The following is a 24,513-nucleotide window of genomic DNA, read 5'->3' on the forward strand; positions in this document are numbered from 1 at the left end:
TGAAAAAATTGAAAATTTTGCATTTTTCTAACTTTGAAGCTCTCTGCTTTAAGGAAAACAGACATTCCAAATAAATTATATATATATTCACAAATAAAATATGTCTACTTTATATTTTCATCCTAAATTTGACATGTTTTTACTTTTGGAAAACATCAGAGGGCTTCAAAGTTCAGTAGCAATTTTTCAAAAAAAAATTCAAAATCTGTATTTTTCAGGGACCAGTTCAGTTTTGAAGTGGATTTGAAGGGCCTTCATATTACAAATACCCCATAAATGACCCCATTATGAAAACTGCAAAAATGACATTCAGAAAGTTTGTTAACCCTTTAGGTGTTTCCCAGGAATAGCAGCAAAGTGAAGGAGAAAATTCAAAATCTTCATTTTTTACACTCGCATGTTCTTGTAGACCCAGTTTTTGAATTTTTACAAGGGGTAATAGGAGAAAAAGCCCCCCAAAATTTGTAACCCAATTTCTCTCGAGTAAGGAAATACCTCATATGTCTATGTCAAGTGTTCGGCGGGAGCAGTAGAGGGCTCAGAAGGAAAGGAGCAACAATGGGATTTTGGATAGTGAATATTTCTAAAATGGTTTTTGAGGGGCATGTCACATGTAAGAAGCCCCTATGGTGTCAGAACAGAAAAAAAAAATACATGGCATACTATTTTGGAAACTACACCCCTCATGGCACGTAACAAGGGGTCCAGTGAGCCTTAACACCCCACAGGTGTTTGACGACTTTTCGTTAAAGTTGGATGTGTAAATGAAAAAAAAATTCTCAATAAAGTGCAGTTTTTTCCCCCAAATTTACAATTTTTACAAAAGGTAATGGGAGAAACTGCCCCCCAAAATTTGTAACCCCATCTCTTCTGAGTATGGAAATACCCCATGTTTGGGCGTAAAACGCTCTGCGGGCGAACTACAATGCACAGAAGAGAAGGAGTCACATTTGGCTTTTGGAAAGCAAATTTAGCTGAAATGGTTTATGGGGGGCATGTCACATTTAGGAAGCCCCTATGGTGACATAACAGCACAAAAAAACACTTGGCATACTATTTTGGAAACTACACCCCTCAAGGAATGTAACAAGGGGTACAGTGAGCCTTAACACCCCACAGGTGATTGACGAACTTTCGTTAAAGTCGGACGTGAAAATGAAAAATTTGATTTTTAACACTAAAATGCTGATGTTACCCAAAACTTTTCATTTTCACAATGAGTAATAGGAGAAAATGCCCCACAAAATTTATAACCCTATTTCTCTTGAGTAAGGAAGGGAAGGAGCGACATTGGGCTTTTGGAGAGCGAATTTTGCTGAAATGGTTTTTGGGGGCATGTCGCATTTAGGAAGCCCCCATGATGCCAGAACAGTAAAAAAAAAAAAAAACACATGGGATACTATTTTGGAAACTACACCCCTATCACAATTTAATAAGGGGTTTACACCCCACTGGCATTTGAGAGATCTTTGGAACAGTGGGCTGTGCAAATGAAAAATTAAATTTTTTATTTTTACGGACGACTGTTCAAAAAATCTGTCAGACACCTGTGGGACGTAAATGCTCACTGCACCCCTTGTTAAATTCTGTGAGGGGTGTTGTTTCCAGAATGGGGTCACATGTCTCTCTCAAAAGGCCCAATGGCGCCCCTTCTCTTCTGAGCCTATTAGGCCCAATGGCGCCCCTTCTCTTCCTATTACCCCTTGTGAAAATGAAAAAATTGAGGTAACCCCAGCATTTCAGGGAAAAAAAATAATTTTTAATTTTCATGTCCAACTTTAACGAAAATTTGTCAAAGACCTGTAGGGTGGTAAGGCTCACTATACCCCTTGTTACATTCCGTGAGGGGTGTAGTTTCCAAAATGGGGTCACATGTGGGTGTTTTTTTTTGTGTTCATGTCAGAACCGCTGTCACGATAAGCCACCCCTGTGCAAATCACCAATTCAGGCTTCAAATGTACATTCACTCCTGAGCCATGTAGTTTGTCCGCAGAGCATTTTAAGTACACATATGGTGTATTTCCATACTCAGAAGAAATTGCGTTAGAAATTTTGGGGGTCTTTTTCTCCTTTTACCTCTTGTGAAAATGAAAAGTATGGGGCAACATCAGCATGTTAGTGTACATTTTTAATTTTTTTTACACTAACATGCTGGTGTAGCCCCCAACTTTACCTTTTCATAAGGGGTAAAGGAGAAAAATCCCCCCCATAATTTGTAATGCAATTTCTCCCGAGTACAGAAATGCTGCATATGTGGCCTTAAACTGTTGCCTTGAAATACGAGAAGGCTCTGAAGTGAAAGAGTGCCATGCGCATTTGAGGCCTAAATAAGGAATTTGCAATAAGAGCAGGCCCAGTTACAAGGATGGGGCTTGTCTCCACCAAAACCCTACAGCAGTGTTTCCCAAACAGGGTGCCTCCAGCTGTTGCAAGACTCCCAGCCTGCCAGGACAGTCTATGGCTGTCCGGCAATACTGGGAGCTGTGGTTTTGCAACAGCTGGTAGCTCGGTTTAGGAAACACTGCCATATGAGACATTTTTCATTTTTATTGGGGGGGGGACATGTAAGGGTTTTTAGGGTACATTCACACAGGCAGGGGTTCACAGTAAGTTTTCTGCTGGGAGTTTGAGCTGCGGCGGAAGATTTGCTGCAGCTTAAACTTGTAGAAGGATACCCACTGTATACCCTGTACATTCACATGGGGTGGGGGGGGGACCCCAAACCTTCAGCTGTGGCAAAATGACAACTCCAAGAATGCACTGACAGACCGTATATGCTGGGAGTTGTAGTTTTACAACAGCTGTAGGCACACTGGTGGGGAACCACTAAGTTAGAAAACAGACTCTATCTCAGTGATTCCTACCAGTGTGCCTCCAGCTGTTGCAAAACTACAGCTCCCAGCATGTACTGACTGTCAGTGCATTCTGGGAGTTGTAGTTTTGCAACAGCTTGAGGCACACAGGTTAGAATCACTAAACTACAATTCCCAGCATGGCCAGACAGTCAGGGATACTGGGCATGTAGTTCTGCAATATCTGGCCCTTCAGATGTTGCAGAACTACAACTCCCAGCATGCCTGGACAGTCTGGGCATGCTAGGAGTTGTAGTTATGCAACAACTGGGGAAGAAGAGTTTGGAGACCGCTAAGTAGTGGTCTCCAAACTGTAGCCCTCCAGATGTTGCAAAACTAGACTGTCCAGGCATGCTGGGAGTTGTAGTTCTGCAACATAGGAAGGGCCAAATATTGCAGAACTACATGCCTAGGATCCCTGACTGTCTGGCCATGCTGGGCATTGTAGTTTTGCAACATCTGGAGGGCTACAGTTTGGAGATCACAGTATAGTGGTCTCCAAACTGTGCCACTTCAGATGTTGCAAAACTACAACTCCCAGCATGCCCAGAAAGTCAGTGCATACTGAAAGTTGTAGTTTTGCAACATCTGGAGGATCACAGTTTAGAGACCACTAAATCTGTGCCGCTGTCAATCAAGCTCAGAACAGAGAAGCACTTCCTGAGTTTGGTCTCCTGCCAGAACGGGAGGAGACCAAACTCACTGTATTAATTTTGGCAGGGAACAGAACAGAGCCACCTAGTGGCCATTTTTCTATTGATATTGACATATTTATATTGATAATTTTAAAAGTAAGTGATAATTTTAAAAGCAAGTAAATGTGAAAGAGTCTGCTAATTACACAAGGAACACTATATTAAAAGTTTTATTTGGCGACAGGTACTCTTCAAAGCTTGGCAATGTTCAGAAACCATAAAGAGAATGAATGGAGGGCTGTACTCTTTGTACTTTGTCTGCCGTTATCTTAATCATTGGGCACCCCAGTGGTTGGACCACCATCAATCAGCTTTTTATCCCCTATCCTGTGGATAGGAAACCGCTTTTCTAGTTGAGAATAGACATTTCATCATTTAGAAAACAGAAGACAATATTCTATTTATAACACATAATACTCCATACTACATGGAAACAGGTGTCAAAGCATTAACATGACACATAAATAGTTCAGTATATTCTATAATGTTACAAACTTACCTGCAGCAAACAGCATGACAGCCACTGGTCTGTAGAACCTCCTGCGGGAACCCACGCAGATGGAAACTAAGCCAATAAGGAATGCAATAAGTATGATGGCAGCACCACCAAGTAGTAAGGCAAGGGTTGCGATCTGCCAATCTGGAAAAGAGTGAAAAATGTAAAGCATGGGTCAATATGTTTGTGACAATGATAATATCTCTTTGCCATTTATTGCAAATTTTAACATTTTTATATAGCACTTTTATTAGTAATCTGAAGAAAAGACTATGTTGTGACTTTAAATAAAATATAAAGCAATATGAGGTCCAGTTAGTAATTCTCAGTTATTTAAATGCAGCTGCAACTGAAGTTTTTGACTAAATAAAGTACACAATATACTAGCTGCTCTTTTATGCTCACTTAAGAGGAAGATTGAACCCTCTATTCACACTAGTGGATGCCTCTCATTGTATCCATACATCTGGATGCAGTTCAGCTCCACAATAAAAGGAAAAGAACAATGACATAGTGCTCGAAAGGTTGACTCAACCCTCTCCGGCCTGGTCATTTCTAAAAAGCAGACAAAGATGAGCAGACTACAGCAAAAAAGAGAATATGTCTATAGTTTTTGTGTCATCTATCAAACTGAATGACCCCTTATGTCATTCATATGAGCTATATAAGAATTAAAACACAATGCATGGACAGATGTATAAAGCAAAAAAAAGATACAATTATTAGTTGTTGTTTTATGTCATAGTCCCCAGATAAGTTAACCAGAGTTTTATAGTAACTAAAGGACTAGGGATATACAGCTGCAGTTTTCTCTATATATGTGAGACTGCAGACTGGGAGAGGGGAATGAGGGCCTGAGATGGAGCTATAGTTGTGCCGAGGTAGAAGTTATACCAGCTAAAAGTGGAGTGGCATTTTCAAAAAGCATGACTACAACCAGTATAGTAACTATGCTACAGGGCCCCAGAGTAAAATCTATAACAGGGCCCCCTATTACCATGTGCCATTTATAATACTGATTCCTCTTAATATGTCCTTTCAGGGATTTTCAAGCTTTAGGGCTCAGGCACAACTGCTCCCTCAGTATTCTCTATTGATTTCCAATAGTTTTTAGAAGTTGAGGGCCATAGTGTTAACAACCCTGTTTTGTACAATATAACCAACAAACAATTCTTCAAGTGGCTTCTTATTGTAGACGGAGATCCATTATACTGAAAAGAGAGTATAAAACTATACTCATGTACCCTCCGTAGTGTAGTCTGTTACATCTAGAATCTGTGTATACAACACTGTACCTCAGTAATTTCAATAAGCCACCCGGAGTCAGGATCCTTTTAGCTTTGTAGGAATAGTTGCTACACAACATTGTATTCATCATCAGCCAGTACAACCAAGGGTACAGTGCATCATTCAGTAACCCAAAGAGGAATTAATACCATACATAGCACAGTAACTGTGTTTATAGTCCGACACTGACACAGAATTGACACACGAACAGAATCGGTTTTAAAGAGGAAACAATAATAGTGTTTTAGGGGGGTTTCTAAGTTATGGCTTACTCCATGGGAGGTTGCCCCCAAAGGTTTCTTCTATTATTTGTTATGCCCTGGAACCCTTCAGGATTTTGCTTTGTTTATGTTGGCGTTAGAAATTGACTTACCATTGGTTGGCTTTTTTAATCGACCATATCTGGATTTTAAATCAGACAGAAAAGTGCAGAAGGCTACAATTTTCAGATAGGTAAAAAAAAAGATATAGTCAGTAAATGAGCCAAACGAAGATACTTCCTAACTTCGGTTGGCTCATTAAAATCATCGGGGTATGGTTTGGATCCAGAAACGATACAGTATAGGTAGTTTTAAAATTCTCCCACTGTATCCGGCTGTGGATCCACAAATCCTGGATGTGAATGCACCGTCATGACTGTATTGCCATCTTCTCTATTAGTACTATGGCCCCATTCCACATGTATATTTCCAACAATCTATGCTCCAATCTATGTCTTAGGAACTCCTGTACAACACATTCATTCTACTGTGCAAGATTCTGGTCCACAATAACAAATACTTACTTACACTGGAAAAATGCTAAGGAGTCAAAATAACTCCAAGTGGTATAATATTGTATTTTAAAACCAGTACCTAACTTTTCTAAAGATGAATTTGTGCTTAAAAATTCAGGAATATAATCAGAAAAGTTGCTCTAAAAGAAAATCTTCTATATAAATATAATAATGGTAGAAATGAAAACTAAATGAGATAAAAATTAAATAAAATAAAAATAAAACCAATAACCAATAACCAATGAATAATACCAAACATATGTGATTCAAAAAATTCTGTTAGGAAACAAAATGCATGGTATTAATGCACAGCTTCAATTTTCAGTATGGTTGAGCAGAAAAATGACATCTATTAGACCTCATTCCTGGGAAAGAATTTACCATGTAAACTATGCCAATTTCGCTCTGAATAGAAGTAAATCAATTTTAAGCAGATATGCATTCTGGAAGCCTTAGACAACTGGTGCATGCATGAGTTATAACAGGCAGAAAAATAAAACTCTGAGAAAGAAACAAATATATACCAGAAAAGTGTTAAAGGGCTACTCTGGTGAAATACTTTTCTTTATTTTTTAATCAACTGGTGCCAGATTTGTAAATTACTTCTATAAAAAAAATCGTAATCCTTCCAGTACTTATTAGCTGCTGAATATTACAGAGGGAATTATTTTCTTTTTGGAATACAGAGCTCTCTGCTGACATCACAAGCACAGTGCTCTCTGCTGACATCTCTGTCCATTTTAAGAACTGTCCAGAGTAGAAGAAAATCCCCATAGCAAACATATGCTGTTCTGGACAGTTCCTAAAATGGACAGAGATGTCAGCAGAGAGCACTGTGCTTGTGATGTCAGCAGAGAGCTCTGTGTTCCAAAAATAAAATAATTTCCTCTGTAGTATTCAGCAGCTAAGAACTACTGGAAGGATTAAGATGTTTTAATTGAAGTAATTTACAAATCTGTTTAACTTTCTGGCACATTAACTTTCTGGCACATTAAAGATTTAAAGAAAAAAAAGTTTTCCACCAGAGTACCCCTTTAATGTAAAACAACACCTTGCTATAGTAACGGTAGATTAGGAAGGGTTCCTGTGCCCCATAATTGTAAATTGAACACTATGGTATTTTCACCCATTTTCTAGCATACTCTAATTGCATTTATTTGAGCTAAGAACAAACTCCATTACTTATTTTATCTCTTAAAAAACCATGCAGTACATGTTCTCAGAAGGAGATTTGTAGAAAACAGCCTTAATGGGGTACTCCAGTGGAATTTTTTTTTTAAATCAACTGGTGTCAGATTTGTAAATTACTTCTATAAAAAAAATCGTAATCCTTCCAGTACTTATTAGCTGCTGAATATTACAGAGGGAATTATTTTCTTTTTGGAGTACAGAGCTCTCTGCTGACATCACAAGCACAGTGCTCTCTGCTGACATCTCTGTCCATTTTAAGAACTGTCCAGAGTAGAAGAAAATCCCCATAGCAAACATATGCTGTTCTGGACAGTTCCTAAAATGGACAGAGATGTCAGCAGAGAGCACTGTGCTTGTGATGTCAGCAGAGAGCTCTGTGTTCCAAAAATAAAATAATTTCCTCTGTAGTATTCAGCAGCTAAGAACTACTGGAAGGATTAAGATGTTTTAATTGAAGTAATTTACAAATCTGTTTAACTTTCTGGCACATTAACTTTCTGGCACATTAAAGATTTAAAGAAAAAAAAGTTTTCCACCAGAGTACCCCTTTAATGTAAAACAACACCTTGCTATAGTAACGGTAGATTAGGAAGGGTTCCTGTGCCCCATAATTGTAAATTGGACACTATGGTATTTTCACCCATTTTCTAGCATACTCTAATTGCATTTATTTGAGCTAAGAACAAACTCCATTACTTATTTTATCTCTTAAAAAACCATGCAGTACATGTTCTCAGAAGGAGATTTGTAGAAAACAGCCTTAATGGGGTACTCCAGTGGAATTTTTTTTTTTTAAATCAACTGGTGTCAGAAAGTTAAACAGATTTGTAAATTACTTCCTTCCAGTACTTATTAGCTGCTGAATAGACACAGAGCTCTCTGCTGACATCACTAGCACAGTGCTCTCTGCTGACATCTCTGTCCATTTTAGGAACTGTCCAGAGCAGCACATGTTTGCTATTGGAATTTTCTCCTACTCTGGACAGTTCTTAAAATGGACAGAGATGTCAGCAGAGAGCACCGTGCTCGTGATGTCAGCAGAGAGTTCTGTGTTCCAAAAACACTGTTTCTGGTGTCCTTCGACAGCTCTTTGGTCTTGGCCATAGTGGAGTTTGGAGTGTGACTGTTTGAGGTTGTGGACAGGTCTCTTTTATACTGATAACAATTTCAAACAGGTGCCATTAATACAGGTAACGAGTGGAGGACAGAGGAGGCTCTTAACCCCTTCAGGACCAAGCCCATTTTGGCCTTAAGGACCAGAGCGTTTTTTGCACATCTGACCACTGTCACTTTAAACATTAATAACTCTGGAATGCTTTTAGTTATCATTCTGATTCTGAGATTGTTTTTTCGTGACATATTCTACTTTAACATGGTGGTAAATTTTTGTGGTAACTTGCATCCTTTCCTTGTGAAAAATCCTAAAATTTGATGAAAAATTTGAAAATTTTGCATTTTTCTAACTTTGAAGCTCTCTGTTTGTAAGGAAAATGTATATTACAAATAAAAAAAATTTTTATTCACATATACAATATGTCTACTTTATGTCTGCATCATAAAATTGACGAGTTTTTACTTTTGGAAGACACCAGAGGGCTTCAAAGTTCAGCAGCAATTTTCCAATTTTTCACAAAATTTTCAAACTCACTATTTTTCAGGGACCAGTTCAGGTTTGAAGTGGATTTGAAGGGTCTTCTTATTAGAAATACCCCACAAAAGACCCCATTATAAAAACTGCACCCCCCAAAGTATTCAAAATGACATTCAGTCATCATTTTAACCCTTTAGGTGTTTCACAGGAATAGAAGCAAAGTGAAGGAGAAAATTCACAATCTTCATTTTTTACACTCGCATGTTCTTGTAGACCCAATTTTTAAATTTTTACAAGGGGTAAAAGGAGAAAATGTATACTTATATTTGTAGCCCAATTTCTCTCGAGTAAGCACATACCTCATATGTCTATGTAAAGTGTTCGGCGGGCGCAGTAGAGGGCTCAGAAGGGAAAGAGCGATAAGGGGATTTTGGAGAGTACGTTTTTCTGAAATGGTTTTTGGGGGCATGTTGCATTTAGGAAGCCCTTATGGTGCCAGAACAGCAAAAAACCCTCACATGGCATACCATTTTGGAAACTAGACCCCTTGAGGTACGTAACAAGGAATAAAGTGAACCTTAATACCCCACAGGTGTTTCACGACTTTTGCATATGTAAAAAAAAAATTTTTTTTTTTCACTAAAATGTGTGTTTCCCCCCAAATTTCACATTTTTCCAAGGGTCAATAGCAGGAAATACCCCCCAATATTTGTAACCCCTTCTCTTCTGAGTATGGAGGTACCCCATAAGTTGACCTGAAGTGCACCATGAGTGAACTACAATGCTCAGAAGAGAAGGAGTCATATTTGGCTTTTTGAGAGCAAATTTTGCTCGGGGGGCATGTCGCATTTAGGAAGCCCCTATGGTGCCAGAACAGCAAAAAATACCCACATGGCATACCATTTTGGAAACTAGACCCCTTGAGGAATGTAATAAGGAATAAAGTGAGCCTTATTACCCCACAGGTGTTTCATGACTTTTGCATATGTAAAAAAAAAAAAAAATTTCCACTAAAATGTGTGTTTCTCCCCTAATTTCACCTTTTTGCAAGGGTTAATAGCAGAAAATACCCCCCAAAATTTGTAACCCCATCTCTTCTGAGTATAGAGGTACCCCATAAGTTGACCTGAAGTGCACTATGGGCGAACTACAATGCTCAGAAGAGAAGGAGTCATATTTGGCTTTTTGAGAGCAAATTTTGCTCGGGGGGCATGTCGCATTTAGGAAGACCCTAAGGTGCCAGAACAGCAAAAAAAAACCCACATGGCATACCATTTTGGAAACTAGACCCCTTGAGGAACGTAACAAGGGGTACAGTGAGCATTTGCCCCCCACTGGTGTCTGACAGATCTTTGGAACAGTGGGCTGTACAAGTTTTCATTTTCATGGACCACTGTTCCAAAGATCCGTCAGACACCTGTGGGGGGTAAATTCTCACTGCACCCCTCATTACATTCCGTGAGGGGTGTAGTTTCCGAAATGGGGTCACATGTGGGGGTTTGTTTTTTTTGCGTTTGTCAAAACCGCTGTAACAATCAGCCACCCCTGTGCAAATCACCTCAAATGTACATGGTGCGCTCTCCCTTCTGGGCCTTGTTGTGCGCCCCCAGAGCACTTTGCGCTCACATATTGGGTATCTCTGTAGTCGGGAGAAATTACGTTACAAATTTTGGGGGGGCTTTTTTCCCTTTTACCTCTTGTGAAAATGTAAAGTATAGGGCAACATCAGCATGTTAGTGTAAAAAATAAAAAATGTTTACACTAACATTCTGGTGTAGACCCCAACATTTCCTTTTCATGAAGGGTTAAAGAAGAAAAAGCCCCCCAAACCTTGTAACGCAATTTCTCCCGAGTACGGCGATACCCCATATGTCGCCCTAAACTGTTGCCTTGAAATACGACAGGGCTCCAAAGTGAGAGCGCCATGTGCATTTGAGGCCTAAATTAGGGATTTGCATAGGGGTGGACATAGGGGTATTCTACGCCAGTGATTCCCAAACAGGGTGCCTCCAGCTGTTGCAAAACTCCCAGCATGCCTGGACAGTCAACGGCTGTCCGACAATACTGGGAGTTGTTGTTTTTCAACAGCTGGAGGCTCTGCTTTGGAAACAGTGGTGTACCGGACGTTCTTATTGGGGGAGGGGGGCTGTGTAAGGGTATGTGTATATGTAGTGTTTTTAACTTTTTATTTTATTTTGTGTTAGTGTAGTGTAGTGTTTTTAGGGTACAGTCACATGGGCGGGGATTACAGCGAGTTTCCCAGCGCAAAATTTGCTGCATCTCAAGATGCGAGAAACCCACTGTAAAAGCCTCGCCCATGTGAATGTACCCTGTACATTCACAGGGGGGGGGGGTGCATCAGCTGTTGCAAAACCACAACTCCCAGCATGCATGGTCTGTTAGTGCATGCTGGGAGTTATAGTTTTGCAACAGCTGGAGGCACACAGGTTAGGGAACACTGAGTTAGAAACAGACAATGTTTCCCAACCAGTGTGTCTCCAGTTGTTGCAAAACTACAACTCCCAGCATGCCCAGACAGCTGAAGGGCATGCTGGGAGTTGTAGTTCGGCAACATCTGAAGGGCCAGATGTTGCTGAACTAAAACTCCCAGCATGCCTGGACAGTCAGTGCATACTGGGAGTTGTAGTTTTGCAACAGCTGGAAGAGCACAGATTGGAGACCATTATACAATGGTCTCCAAACTGGGGCCCTCCAGATGTTGCAAAACTACAACTCCCAGCATGCATGGTCTTTTAGTGCATGCTGGGAGTTCTAGTTTTGCAACAGCTGGAGGCACACAGGTTAGGAAACACTGAGTTAGAAACAATGTTTCCCAACCAGTGTGTCTCCAGCTGTTGCAAAACTACAACTCCCAGCATGCCCAGACAGCTGAAGGGCATGCTGGGAGTTGTAGTTCGGCAACATCTGAAGGGCCAGATGTTGCTGAACTAAAACTCCCAGCATGCCTGGACAGTCAGTGCATGCTGGGAGTTGTAGTTTTGCAACAGCTGGAAGAGCACAGATTGGAGACCATTATACAATGGTCTCCAAACTGAGGCCCTCCAGATGTTGCAAAACTACAACTCCCAGCATGCCCAGACAGCCAAAGGCTGTCTAGGCATGCTGGGAGTTGTAGTTTTCAGACTCCTAGAAGCAGCAGTGAAGATCTTCACTGCTGCCTCTGAGGACCACATACTTACCCGTCGCTGCTCGTCCACGTGGCCGGTCCCGCGCTGCTCCTCGGTCCCGCCGCTGGATCAGGTAAGTCCGCCGGTCCCCTCCTGTTCCCCCCCGTGTGCCGCAGGTCCCCGCGAGCCCCCGCAGCCTTCGTCCCCCGTTCTGCCCGACTTCCAGGGGCGGGCAGTGCGGGGGATCTGAACTTTCACCCCAGATCACTGTGATTGGTCCACAGGGACCAATCACAGTGATCGCTGACCAGGACCATCAATTGATGGTCCTGGGGGTGAAGCAGAAGTTGTCCCCTGCTGGAAACAGCGGGACTTCTGCCAGTTAACCCGTGCGATGCTGCGCATCGCCGGGTTAACTGAATGTCATTTATAAACGCCGGGATGCGCGAACGCACTGCACAACCCGGCGTTTATATATGACATTCTGCGGGAAGGGGTTAAAGAAGAAGTTACAGGTCTGTGAGAGCCAGAAATCTTGCTTGTTTGTAAGTGACCAAATACTTATTTTCCACCATAATTTGCAAATAAATTCTTTAAAAATCAGATAATGTGATTTTATGGATTTTTTTTCTCATTCTGTCTCTCATAGTTGAGGTATACCTATGATGAAAATTGCAGGCCTCTATCATCTTTTTAAGTGGGAGAACTTGCACAATTGGTGGCTGACTAAATACTTTTTCCCCTACTGTAAATAAATGATTATAGAGCTATGCATTACAGAAACAGATGATTCAGGTTACAGTATGGGAAAGACACCTTGCAATACTAATCATGTCACGTGAAAGTTGATCGATACTGATCAACCTCAACTGGAACAAATCCTTATTTATATACTAGGGAGTTGTATAAACAGCAATTCTCTAACACACAATAAATTCAGGAATTATCCTTTTGCAGCAGGGATATGGTAGAAAAAGTGTTGAGCTGCTGCAAATCCATCAACTGAATATAGGCTTTACTTACAGCAGCACATGTTCTGCCTTTAGAGCACTACATACAAATTTACTAACACAACCTAAATCTGCTACAAAGTGATTTGCTTAAAGCTGCCCTGTCCTATTATGTGAGGATTTTGGCTTGTTATGGAAGTGCTGTTTGTGATAATGGTTATGTGTTAGGGAACTGTTGTGCATACAAGGTTTATATTGCAAAGTGCAAGAAAGAAATACAGTAAAAAGTGAAGTAAGACCTCCATTGAGGACTGTAGATTGTATCCCCATGTAACAAACATTTTGTATAATGTGTTATTCCATGCGTAAATTCTGTTCTTATAACAGATAAGAACATTGTATGGCTTCCACATGTGCACATTTATCAAAGTGACGCCTTATGTATAATTAATTTGAATATAAAATAATTGTCTGTGCAATGTATACAGTGATTTCTTTAAATGGTTTATGTATATGTTACATATATCTAAGCATGCTCATGGCTGTAGTCAAAAATTGACGCCTTTTTTTTAAAAGTCGCATTTCACAAATCTTGCTTGAATTCTAAGATATACATAAGAGTGAAGAGCATGCATGGGAAGCATATTCATGATAAATTCCTGACAACAATTTGCAACAATTTCTCATCTGACCTCCATTGTACAGCAATAATAAGTTCCCCCGGAGCTCGTATACTGTTTATTATATCATAGTGTAGATGAATTAGGACACATATTGCAAACAAAGCCATATAATGACTTAAAGACACTATTAGTTTTAGTTAATAGCCTCTTAAATTAAAATACATGTCACTTGCTAAATTATTTTTATTGATTATTCTTTTATAGACTTCAAGTAACATTAAATAAAACCAAAGTAAGTAACATCACAAATGAACCCTACATCCATCCACCCAAAGAAAAGCTCAATTGTTCATTTAGAAAAATAGATTTTTAGATGTTATATAAAGCTTCCATAAACCAACTTAGTGTGTTGTACTTAGTATAATATATATCTTAGCTGAATACCAAATATTTACCCTTTCCAAGCTTCTACAGTTTTCACAATGCCTGTACAATTCTGGGCAGCAGCATGATATATGCACTTAACACATTAAGGACCAAGGGCGTAGGATTAAGCCCTTGGTCTTTGATACCTGTACACCCTGGTCCTGATACCGGGGTTTTAAGTGTGCTCCCGAGCTTAACACACTTCATACCCAGTGGATCCCTGTTGCTATGAGCAGCCAGGACCCAGGGTTAATGCTGGGCATCGCCGATCGGGCTGATGCCCAGCATTAACCATTTAGACACCGCAATCAAAGTGGATTTCAGCATCTGAAATGTTGAAAAAACGATCCCGGCAGCTTAGCGGAGCTGATCGGGACCATCGTTGGGAAATCAGGATGTGCTCATCTGCTAAGAGGATGGCGTAAGGGCCCTTACCCGCCTCCTCACCGTCTGATGGGGGAACTGATGCTGCCAGCCAGCAATGGCAGGCAGGAGCGGCAGAGCACCAATAACACTGATCAATGCTGAGCCAAAACAGCATTGAACAGTGTATGCACTGGTATAGTCCCCTGAAAAAAAATAAAAAATAAAAAAGTTAATAAAAATGAATTAACCCTTTCCCTAATAAAAGTTTGAATTCCCCCCTCCAAAAAACATTAACATAAAAATGTGTGGTAACGCCACGTGCGTAAATTTCCAAAATATTAAATGTTTTGTTAAAAACCGCCCGGTTGATGGCATTCACATTAAAAAAATACCAAAGTCCAAAATTGCGCAGTTTTGTTCGCTTCATATACCTTAACAAATTAATAAAAAGCGATCAAAAAGTCCCATCAAAACAAATATGGTACCGATAAAAACTACAAATCGCGGTGCAAAAAATGAGCCCTCATACATCCCCGTTTGCAGAAAAACAAAAAAGTTATAAGGGTAGAAAGAGGACATTTTAAAACATACACATTTTATCATGCAAGATCGAAATCATTTTTCATGGGAGTAAAATGATTCTATGTACAAAAGAAGCGAGAAATTGTTCACTATAAATATCCAGATGGGTCCATATTTTTCTCACATTCTCATTAGTAACCGTAATAATTAGCTGGAAGTGGAGATAAGCGTTTGTCACATATATTATTAAGGTCCTTTTTCAAAGCTACTGTATGTAACCAGCTCTCGAGTCATTCTGGTTACAATGAAGCAAAGCAGGGCAAGGTATGTTGGAATCTGATGCATGAAAAATGGAAATACTAAATAGCAAATCACATAAGATGTAATGACAAAGTATATAATTAGATAAGATATCTAAAAGGAAAGAAATGAGCCCAGCTGCGGAAAGAAGATTTAAAGAAAAAAAAAAGATCAAGAATAGAATGTCTCCATACTAGACAATTCTACAGCTTGTTTTCATCTTGGAAGATGAAAATATACATGAAACAAGCCAGTCTACATGTATAAAACTTTATAGTGCTGTATCACTGAAAAAATTTAATTATTAAGAATGTTATAATGTAAAGTAAAAGTGTGATTGGGGAACAATCTAGGCTAAATAAATAGAATATAACAGTATAACAGAAAAAAAAATACATTGCTGTGGATGGCATATAATAAAGGTTTTTACCCCTAGAAGGCATCAAATGGCTGAACAAAAAATGTCTATGAATCTGTAGAACACATCTGTATATCTGTATGCTGCCATAAAGATTCTCTGCATAAAATGTATATGTTCGGGATACAGAACGAAAGTAGTCTGCAGTACTATGTTCAGGCCATTAAACTCAAAGGGCATACCTTGGTTGGAGGTTTTTGCTGGTATCCCAATGGGTAGTTAGCCTAAAACCGGATGTAAATGGGGCCTAATGTATTTGGTTAATGTAAAGTATTTAAGACCAGTCTTGACTGATAAGGAAGGAACAATTAGACACTAGCAGCCAGACACTTATACTCCAGGTCTGTGACATAAATATATTGACTTAATGGACTCAATAGATAAGCAATTTCGTCAATTTGTCAAGCTTGTTTTTTCGCTTTTCTTCTGTCGACCTCTGGTTATATCCAGGATTATATTAGTGACCACAGATGTTTAACTATAGCAACCAGACTTTATTTAGTAGCATGCAAGTAAATTAACAAAAAACATTTATATCGTGAATAAGAAATCTACAGATTTTTTTTTTTTTTTTTTTTGCTATATATAAGGTATAATGGCTAATTCATAAACAATTTAATGTTGTTAAAAAAAAAAAAAATAGCAACTGAACTGTACATGATTCCAAAGGAATACACTTATATTTTGGAGAGATATTAGGCCTTAAAGTGTTACTGTCATTGACTTTATGTTGCACAGGCATGTCATAAGTTAGGATCGGTTGTGGTCCAAGTGTACTCACCTAGTGCTTCAAAGTACATTTTATTTACACACACGTGGCACAACTGTCAACAACCTGGGTGGACTCGACCCACCAACCTTTCCATTAACATTCTAGACCCCTCCGGCCATTAGTTATAGCCAGCTTGGTGCTCCATGCAGTAGATGGGCTCCATAGACTATACTATAGCTGGAGTTTTGTAGTCAGTTGGGCAGCATATTTTCCCGGGGAGTGAATTTTGGTTGTTCATTTAAACAACCTGTTTTTACCTTAACCCCTTAAGGAATCAGGGTTTTTCCGTTTTTGCACTTTTGTTTTTTCCTCCTTACATTTTAAAAATCATAACCCTTTCAATTTTCCACCTAAAAATCCATATTATGGCTTATTTTTTGCATCGCCAATTCTACTTTGCAGTGACATTAGTCATTTTACCCAAAAATGCACGGTGAAACGGAAAAAAAAATCATTGTGCGACAAAATCGAAGAAAAAATGCCATTTTGTAATTTTGGGGGCATCCGTTTCTACGCAGTGCATATTTCGGTAAAAATTACACCTTATCATTATTCTGTAGGTCCATACGGTTAAAATGATACCCTACTTATATAGGTTTGATTTTGTCGCACTTCTGGAAAAAATCATAACTACATGCAGGAAAATTTATACGTTTAAAAATGTCATATTCTGACCCCTATAACTTTTTTATTTTTCCACGTACAGGGCGGTATGAGGACTCATTTTTTGCACCGTGATCTGAAGTTTTTATCGGTATGATTTTTGTTTTGATCGGACCTTTTGATCACTTTTTACTCATTTTTTAATGGTATAAAAAGTGAGCAAAAAAGCGCTTTTTTTGACTTTGGAATTTTTTTGCGCGTACGACATTGACCGTACGGTTTAATTAATGATATATTTTTATAGTTCGGACATTTACGCACGCGGCGATAGCACATATGTTTATTTATTTTTTTTACACTGTTTTATTTTTTTTTATGGGAAAAGGGGGGTGATTCAAACTTTTATTAGGGAAGGGGTTAAATGACCTTTATTAACACTTTTTTTTTTTTACATTTTTTTTGCAGTGTTATAGGTCCCATAGGGACCTATAACACTGCACACACTGATCTTTTACACAGATCACAGGCATGTATTAACACGCCTGTGATCAGTGTTATTGGCGCTTGACTGCTCCTGCCTGGATCTCAGGCACGGAGCAGTCATTCGCCGATCGGACACCGAGGAGGCAGGTAAGGGCCCTCCCGGTGTCCTGCCAGCTGTTCGGGACGCCGCAATTTCACCGCGGCGGTCCCAAACAGCCCGACTGAGCAGCCGGGTCACTTTCACTTTCTCTTTAGAAGCGGCGGTCAGCTTTGACCGCCGCTTCTAAAGGGTTAATACCGCACATCGCCGCGATCGGCGATGTGTGGTATTAGCCGCGGGTCCCGGCCGTTGATGAGCGCCGGTACCGACGCGATATGATGCGGGATCGCCGCGCGTTCCCGCTTCATATCGCGGGAGCCGGCGCAGGACATAAATATACGTCCTGCGTCGTTAAGGGGTTAATGACCAAGCCCAATTTTTCAAATCCAGCATGTGTCTGTTTAAGTGGTAATACCTCTGAAATGCTTTTACTTAGGGACGGGTGGGTACGATTATGGCATTACCGAATTTATATACCGTATTTATCGGCGTATAACACGCACTTTTTAGGCAAAAATTTTTAGCCTAAAGTCTATGTGCGTGTTATACGCCGATACACCACCAGGAAAGGCAGGGGGAGAGAGGCCGTCGCTGCACGCTTCTCTCCCCCTGCCTTTTCTGGGGTCTAGAGCCCTGCTGCCGGCCCTTCTCTCCCCCTGGCTATCGGCGCCGCTGCTTGTTCTCTCCCCCTGACTATCGGTGCCGGCGCCCCATTGCCGGTGCCGATAGCCAGGGGGAGAGAAGCGGCGCCGACAGCCAGGGGGAGAGAAGGGGCAGCGGCACCCATTGCCGGCGCCGCTGCCCCGTTGCCTCCCCCCGTTGCCTCCCCCATCCCCGGTGGCATAATTACCCATTGCCGGGGTCGGGTCCGCGCTGCTGCAGGCCTCCGGCGTGCATCCCCTGCCACCGGGGATGGGGGGAGGCAACGGGGCAGCGGCGCCGGCAATGGGTGCCGCTGCCCCTTCTCTCCCTCTGGCTATCGGCGCCGGCAATGGGGCGCTGGCACCGATAGTCAGGGGGACAGAACGGGCAGCGGCGCCGATAGCCAGGGGGAGAGAAGGGCTGGCAGCAGGGCTCTAGACCCCTGGAAAGGCAGGGGGAGAGAAGCGGGCAGCGACGGCCTCTCTCCCCCTGCCTTTATTGGGGTATACACACACACACGCACCCTCATTTTACCAGGGATATTTGGGTAAAAAACTTTTTTTACCCAAATATCCTTGGTAAAATGAGGGTGCGTGTTATAGGCCGGTGCGTGGTATACCCCGATAAATACGGTAGCTTTTTTATGTTCTTTTTCCTTATGTCAACAAAATCCTTTTTTTACCCTTTTTTGTGTTATCATCATTTTTTGCGAGACAAGCTTTATTGCACCATTTTTTTTGATTCATGCTACCTTTTGATCTTTTTTATTCCTTGTTTTAGACCAAATTTATATATATTTTTTTTTTTATGGCGTTCACTGAGAAGGATAAATACCATTATGTTTTTATTGTACAAATAATTATGAACGTGGCAATACCTATTATGTACAGGTTTGGGCATTTTTTATTTTTTTGGGTGATAATATAGAGTTTTATTGGGAAAGGGGCATTTATTTTATTTTTTTAACACTTTATTAATTTATTTAAAACCTTTTATTTGTTTTACTTTTCACTTTTTACAGATTATACTATGCAGCAGGGCATCTGTACTGCAGCACAGGAAAACAGTCAATACTACACTGACTAACAGCCTTTGCCTATGGTTGGACCACACAGGCTGCCATACTAGGCAGACAGGAGCCAATCAGCTGGCCTCCTGCTGTCATGGCAACCAACGGGGTCCCACGATCGCATCACATGATTGCCATTGGTGGACAGGGGGAACCCTGAGGACTGATCACGACATCTATGGGGTTAATGCTGCCGAGACCAGGATTGCACCGGTTATTGACAGAAGGAGATCACTAGGATATATGCATACATCCAGTTGCACTAATTAGCTAGCAACTTGGACGTATGCATACATCCTAGGGCAGGGAGGGGTTAAATTAACAAGCAAATTGAAAGTGTGAATAAAATGTGCACAGGTTCTGTATAATTCTTCCTGAACCAACAGCACACCGTGTTTATTCTAAAGTATACTATGCTAAGGGTGCATTCATACCACATTTTTTGCAGTAGAGTTCCCGTATATTGTAAACAAGAATTTCCAGCACTGCAGCTTCTCTTATGAATTCCAGCTTTATTGCAATATAAATAATTCAACACACAGGACAGGAGAATGGTGACTTATTTCGGTCTGATCACCAGGCCTTAGTCATGACTAAGGTCTGGTGATCAGACTGGTGATCTCACAAAACCATTTTCCTTAAGCTCCACACTTCTTATGATTGAATCACCTAGCAACAGCTGCTTCCTTTCAGATTTTACTTTATCTTCTTTGTCCTTGGATGCAGTCTTACATACATTAGACATTGGAGTCGATGGTTCCTTACCTTCTGTGCTTGAGCCAACATACATGTTGCCCTTACATTCTGAGAGTGCTGCAAATGAATTATGTAGAACCACAGACTGTGGGACACAATTCAAAGCATATTATCTTAAGGCCTCACTGCCTCTGGTGGACTTAGGCTGGGTTCACATATGTCAGGCATCTCGCCTAAATCTAGATGCAACTGATGCCACAACTGATGACAAGATGTCAACCATCCGGCGTCAAATTTGAGACGCTGGATGATTGTGAACTGTCCCATTCAAGTGCCAGATGCCTGATATATGTGAACCCAGCCTTAAAGATCCCCAACCCATCACTGATGAGAAGTATGTAAATACACTGCAAAATATAACCAAGTTACATGAGATATATTGGTTGTATCCTAAAATTTTGTATATAGTTGCACAAAACATTTGCTGATAGCTGTAAAATTTTATCTCTATATAATGTCAGTTAGAGAATGGAAAATGATGTTACAATGTAGAGTCTGATGGCAGTAATATTTAACTGGCTTTTAAACAAAGGTTAACTTTTCAGATAAGAGCATTTAACAAAATTATGATAGCATAATGTGTCCATAAAGAGGAGGGCATATGCCAACTTTTCATGTTATTTGTAATTTAATGGAATACGATCCTCTTGAGCCTATGCTAATGTTCAATGTCCTAGACGGATATTATGTGAAGGCTTGTCCATAATTCTGTTCATTCATTTTTTATTCAGTCTCACATCTGTCTCCTTTATACTGGAGAACATAAAACGAATAAGAAAAGAGTTGAACATCATTTCATGTACCCTAAAGCTTTTCTTTGCAGAACACAGTTTGGGAAGATTTCAATAACCGGTTTACGTTCTGTTGATTAGATTTTATTTTATTACATTTGGGATAGTCTTTCCACGTCATAAACTCAAACAGATGATGTAGGCATGGCTGCTTTCTATGCAGCACAAACAATATAGCATAAGAGAGACGGAACAAAGTGTGCACAATGAGACCATTCTAAAACAAACATCGGAAATAGAGGAAACTATTCAACAATTGGCATCTGGAAGACTGAAACGCATGACAAAAATATTTTCACCATTTAACTTGCCTTTGTGGTGGATATAAAAGGCATTTCTATGAAGAATGGAGCAAATTCAAATCATTGATAAAGTATGACTTTTGAATGATGGTCTAGGCAGGTTTTATATCTCAATGTTGGCAAAAAGTGCTTTAGCCTGTGAAAGGGATACAATTGTAAAAGTACAATTACGCAGCACTTTTTTGTTATGTAACAGTGTGATCTCATTATCTACCTGCTGGAAGGCCCAGTGGACAGGAGTAAGTGGATGGAATTACAATGTCATTCCCACAAATGATAAGAGAAGAGAAAAGTGCATTAGAAAAGGGTAATATTAACTCCCGTATCACTACACGGTTCAGGAGGCTACAGTGTAGTTGATCTATGCTATACAGCTGTGCTTTGAAAAGCATTGCAATCTTTTATTAATTGGTACACACACACATATATATATATATATATATATATATATATATATATATAGTAGTTTGATCATTCTATATATTTTATACGGTATAATCAGTATAAAAACCCAAGCAGAGAAAGAAACTCTTTAAATAGGGATAAATATATAACAGCATTGAGGTGGATATGTTGAAAAGCAGGTGCATCAACAATTTTAAAGCTTATTTTTTATGGCAAAAAAAACAAACTAACAAATATATATACATATATATTAACAGTCATAGGCAAGCACAGTCTTCACATTGATGTTTTTGCTATTATGTTCCATTGTTTATTACAGAACAATATAGAGAAATGTTGCCTTTAATGCTCCCATTATTTTAATGATCCTTTTACTTTTATGACAATCTTTCCATCAACCAGTGTCATATATCCTCTATTCTATAAAGTTGTTCTTTGGTGAGCAAATCTACTAGCCTACTCTCTTATTCTAGTAATGAAATAAAATAAAAATAAAAAAAATAAAAAAGAAACCTTGCTATTGTTTTTCACTTCGATTGCTTTCCATTACTATACTCTAAGCTTTCAGCTTCAGTCTCTGAGTAACAGATCCAGTAAATAAGGAAGCACCATTATTGTGTGAACAGAGCCTCTGATGACTGATCCACAATGGACGTTTTTTTTTATAATAAAGCATACAGGAAACAAAGGTAAATTTGAATGAAAAGACTAAAATAAAATATATAATGTATCCGAAATATACTTTGCAATAAAAATGAATACCAGTAGCATGCATTTTTTTAAATCGAGCTTTATTATTTGAGCAGATCACATCATTGGTTTTCTATACTGGCATGGATTCTCACCCATGCCACGACACCAGTAATATTAAGGTCTTTATCTTCTAATTACTAATTCTTTGAATTTTAGATTATTTGGAATTCAATAGCTTCCCACATGTATTTCATCAAGAATATATAGTTATTATTCTTTAATATTAAAGGGATTCTCCACCCCACCCCTAGACATCTTATCCCCTATCCAAAGGATAGGGGATAAGATGTCAGATCTCCGGGGTCTCGCTGCTGGGGACCCCTGGGATCTCCGCTGCGGCACCGCGCTATCATTACTGCACAGAGCAAGTTTGACGGGCGATACAGGGGACGGAGCAGCGTGACGTCATGGATCCGCACCTCGTGACATCACGGCCCTTCCCCTTAATGTAAGTCTATGGCAGGAGCCGTGACGACCGCCACGCCCCCTCCCATAGACTTGTATTGAGGGGTGGAGCCGTGACGCAACAATGCTCCGACCTCTGTATTGCCCGTCATTACGTGCAGAGCGAACTCGCTCTGTGCAGTAATGATAGCTGGATGCCGCAGCGGAGATCCCGGGGGTCCCCAGCAGTGGGACCCCGGCGATCTGACATCTTATCCCCTATCCTTTGTCTAGGGGCGGTGTACCCCTTTAAGTATATACACTAAGTCCATACTACACTGCTCAAAAAATAAAGGGAACACTTAAACAACACTATGTAACTCCAAGTCAACATGAAGAAAAAACGTGGTCTCAAAAAGTAGGAGGTGCTCAACCCGAAATGCAGTTGAGCATAAAATGCATACAACGGAGGATGCCTGCGGCAGACTACAAGTGCCACAATGGCATCCTACAACCTTTCATCTGGTGTAGGATGCCATTGTGGCACTTGTAGTCTGCTGTAGGCATCCTCCATTGTATGAATTTTATGCTGGGGATTGCCCTTAGCAACAGACCACAAGCGCAGGATCTGCTCCCCCAGCATAAATGCACAACTGCATTTGGGGTTGAGCACCTCCTGCTTTTTAAGACCACGTTTTTTCTTCTTGTTGTTTAAATCCTATATTTGGAGTTGTATAAACTCCACATTTAATGCACCTTGATCACTTTTTAGGCAGCATTAAGGTTCACCTGTTAGGCCGGCAACACATTAGCCAACGTGGGTGGGGCTTATAGCCTGCCTCACTCCTCCCATTGTATGTGTGCCCAGCAACACTGGAGGTAACTGGGAGTAGGCTGTGAGTCGGACCTAATGCTGCTGTAATTGCCCACTGGCCCCTGGTATTGCCCATACAGCACAGGTAGGTTTAGTGTTAGTGTTAGGCTCTTGAGAAACCTTGACGTTGGTGTGCGGGCTCAGGTATGTCCTTCATATAAGGATATACTGGCTAATATCTCAATTTTAACATCAGTTTGAGGGTTAGCCATATGTCATTGTTGACATCTACCACAGTATTGCACCTAAATTTATGTATTACTCCAAGTCAATCACACTTCTGTGAAATCACACTGCCCACTCAGGAAGCAACACTGATTGACAATCAATTCCACATGCTGTTGTGCAAATGGAACAGACAACAGATGGAAATTATAGGCAATTAGCAAGACACCCCCAATAAAGGAGTGGTTCTTCATGTAGTGACCACAGACTGCTTCTCAGTTCTTATGCTTCATGGCTGATATTTTGGTCACTTTTGAATGCTGCGGGGCTTTGACTCTGGCTCAGGTAGTACAGCTCATCCAGGATGGCACATAAATGTGAGCTGTGGCAAGAAGGTTTACTGTGTCTGTCAACATAATGTCCAGAGCATGGAGGTGCTACCAGGAGACAGGCCAGTACATCAGGAGACATGTAGGAGGCCATAGAAGGGCAACAACCCAGCAGAAGAACCACTACCTCCGCCTTTGTACAAGGAGGAGCAGGACTGTCAGAGGCCTGCAAAATGACTTCCAGCTGGCCAAAAATGTGCATGTGTCCACTCAAACAGTCAGAAACAGACACCATGAGGGTGGTATGAGGGCCCGACATCCACAGGTGGGGGTTGTGCTTACAGCCCAACACCGTGAAGGACGTTTGGCTTTTGCCAGAGAACACAGAGATTGGCAAATTTGCTACTGGCACCCTGCGCCCTTCACAAATGAAAGCAGGTTCACACTGAGCACATGTGACAGAGG

At 40.5% G+C, this 24,513-nt stretch overlaps 1 protein-coding gene across 1 annotated transcript in view; it reads right to left on the minus strand.

Moving 5' to 3' along the window:
- Nucleotides 1–24,513, minus strand: part of TMEM47 (transmembrane protein 47) — a 162,343-nt gene that overhangs the window by 48,659 nt on the left and 89,171 nt on the right. Inside the window, exon 2 of the mRNA XM_056556155.1 lies at nt 4,047–4,187. Coding sequence (XP_056412130.1) covers nt 4,047–4,187 — 141 coding nt within the window. The remainder of the gene's footprint in view (nt 1–4,046; nt 4,188–24,513) is intronic.

Source organism: Hyla sarda, chromosome 2, assembly GCF_029499605.1.
Source record: "Hyla sarda isolate aHylSar1 chromosome 2, aHylSar1.hap1, whole genome shotgun sequence".
In the NCBI taxonomy this organism is placed as follows: Eukaryota; Metazoa; Chordata; class Amphibia; order Anura; family Hylidae; genus Hyla; species Hyla sarda.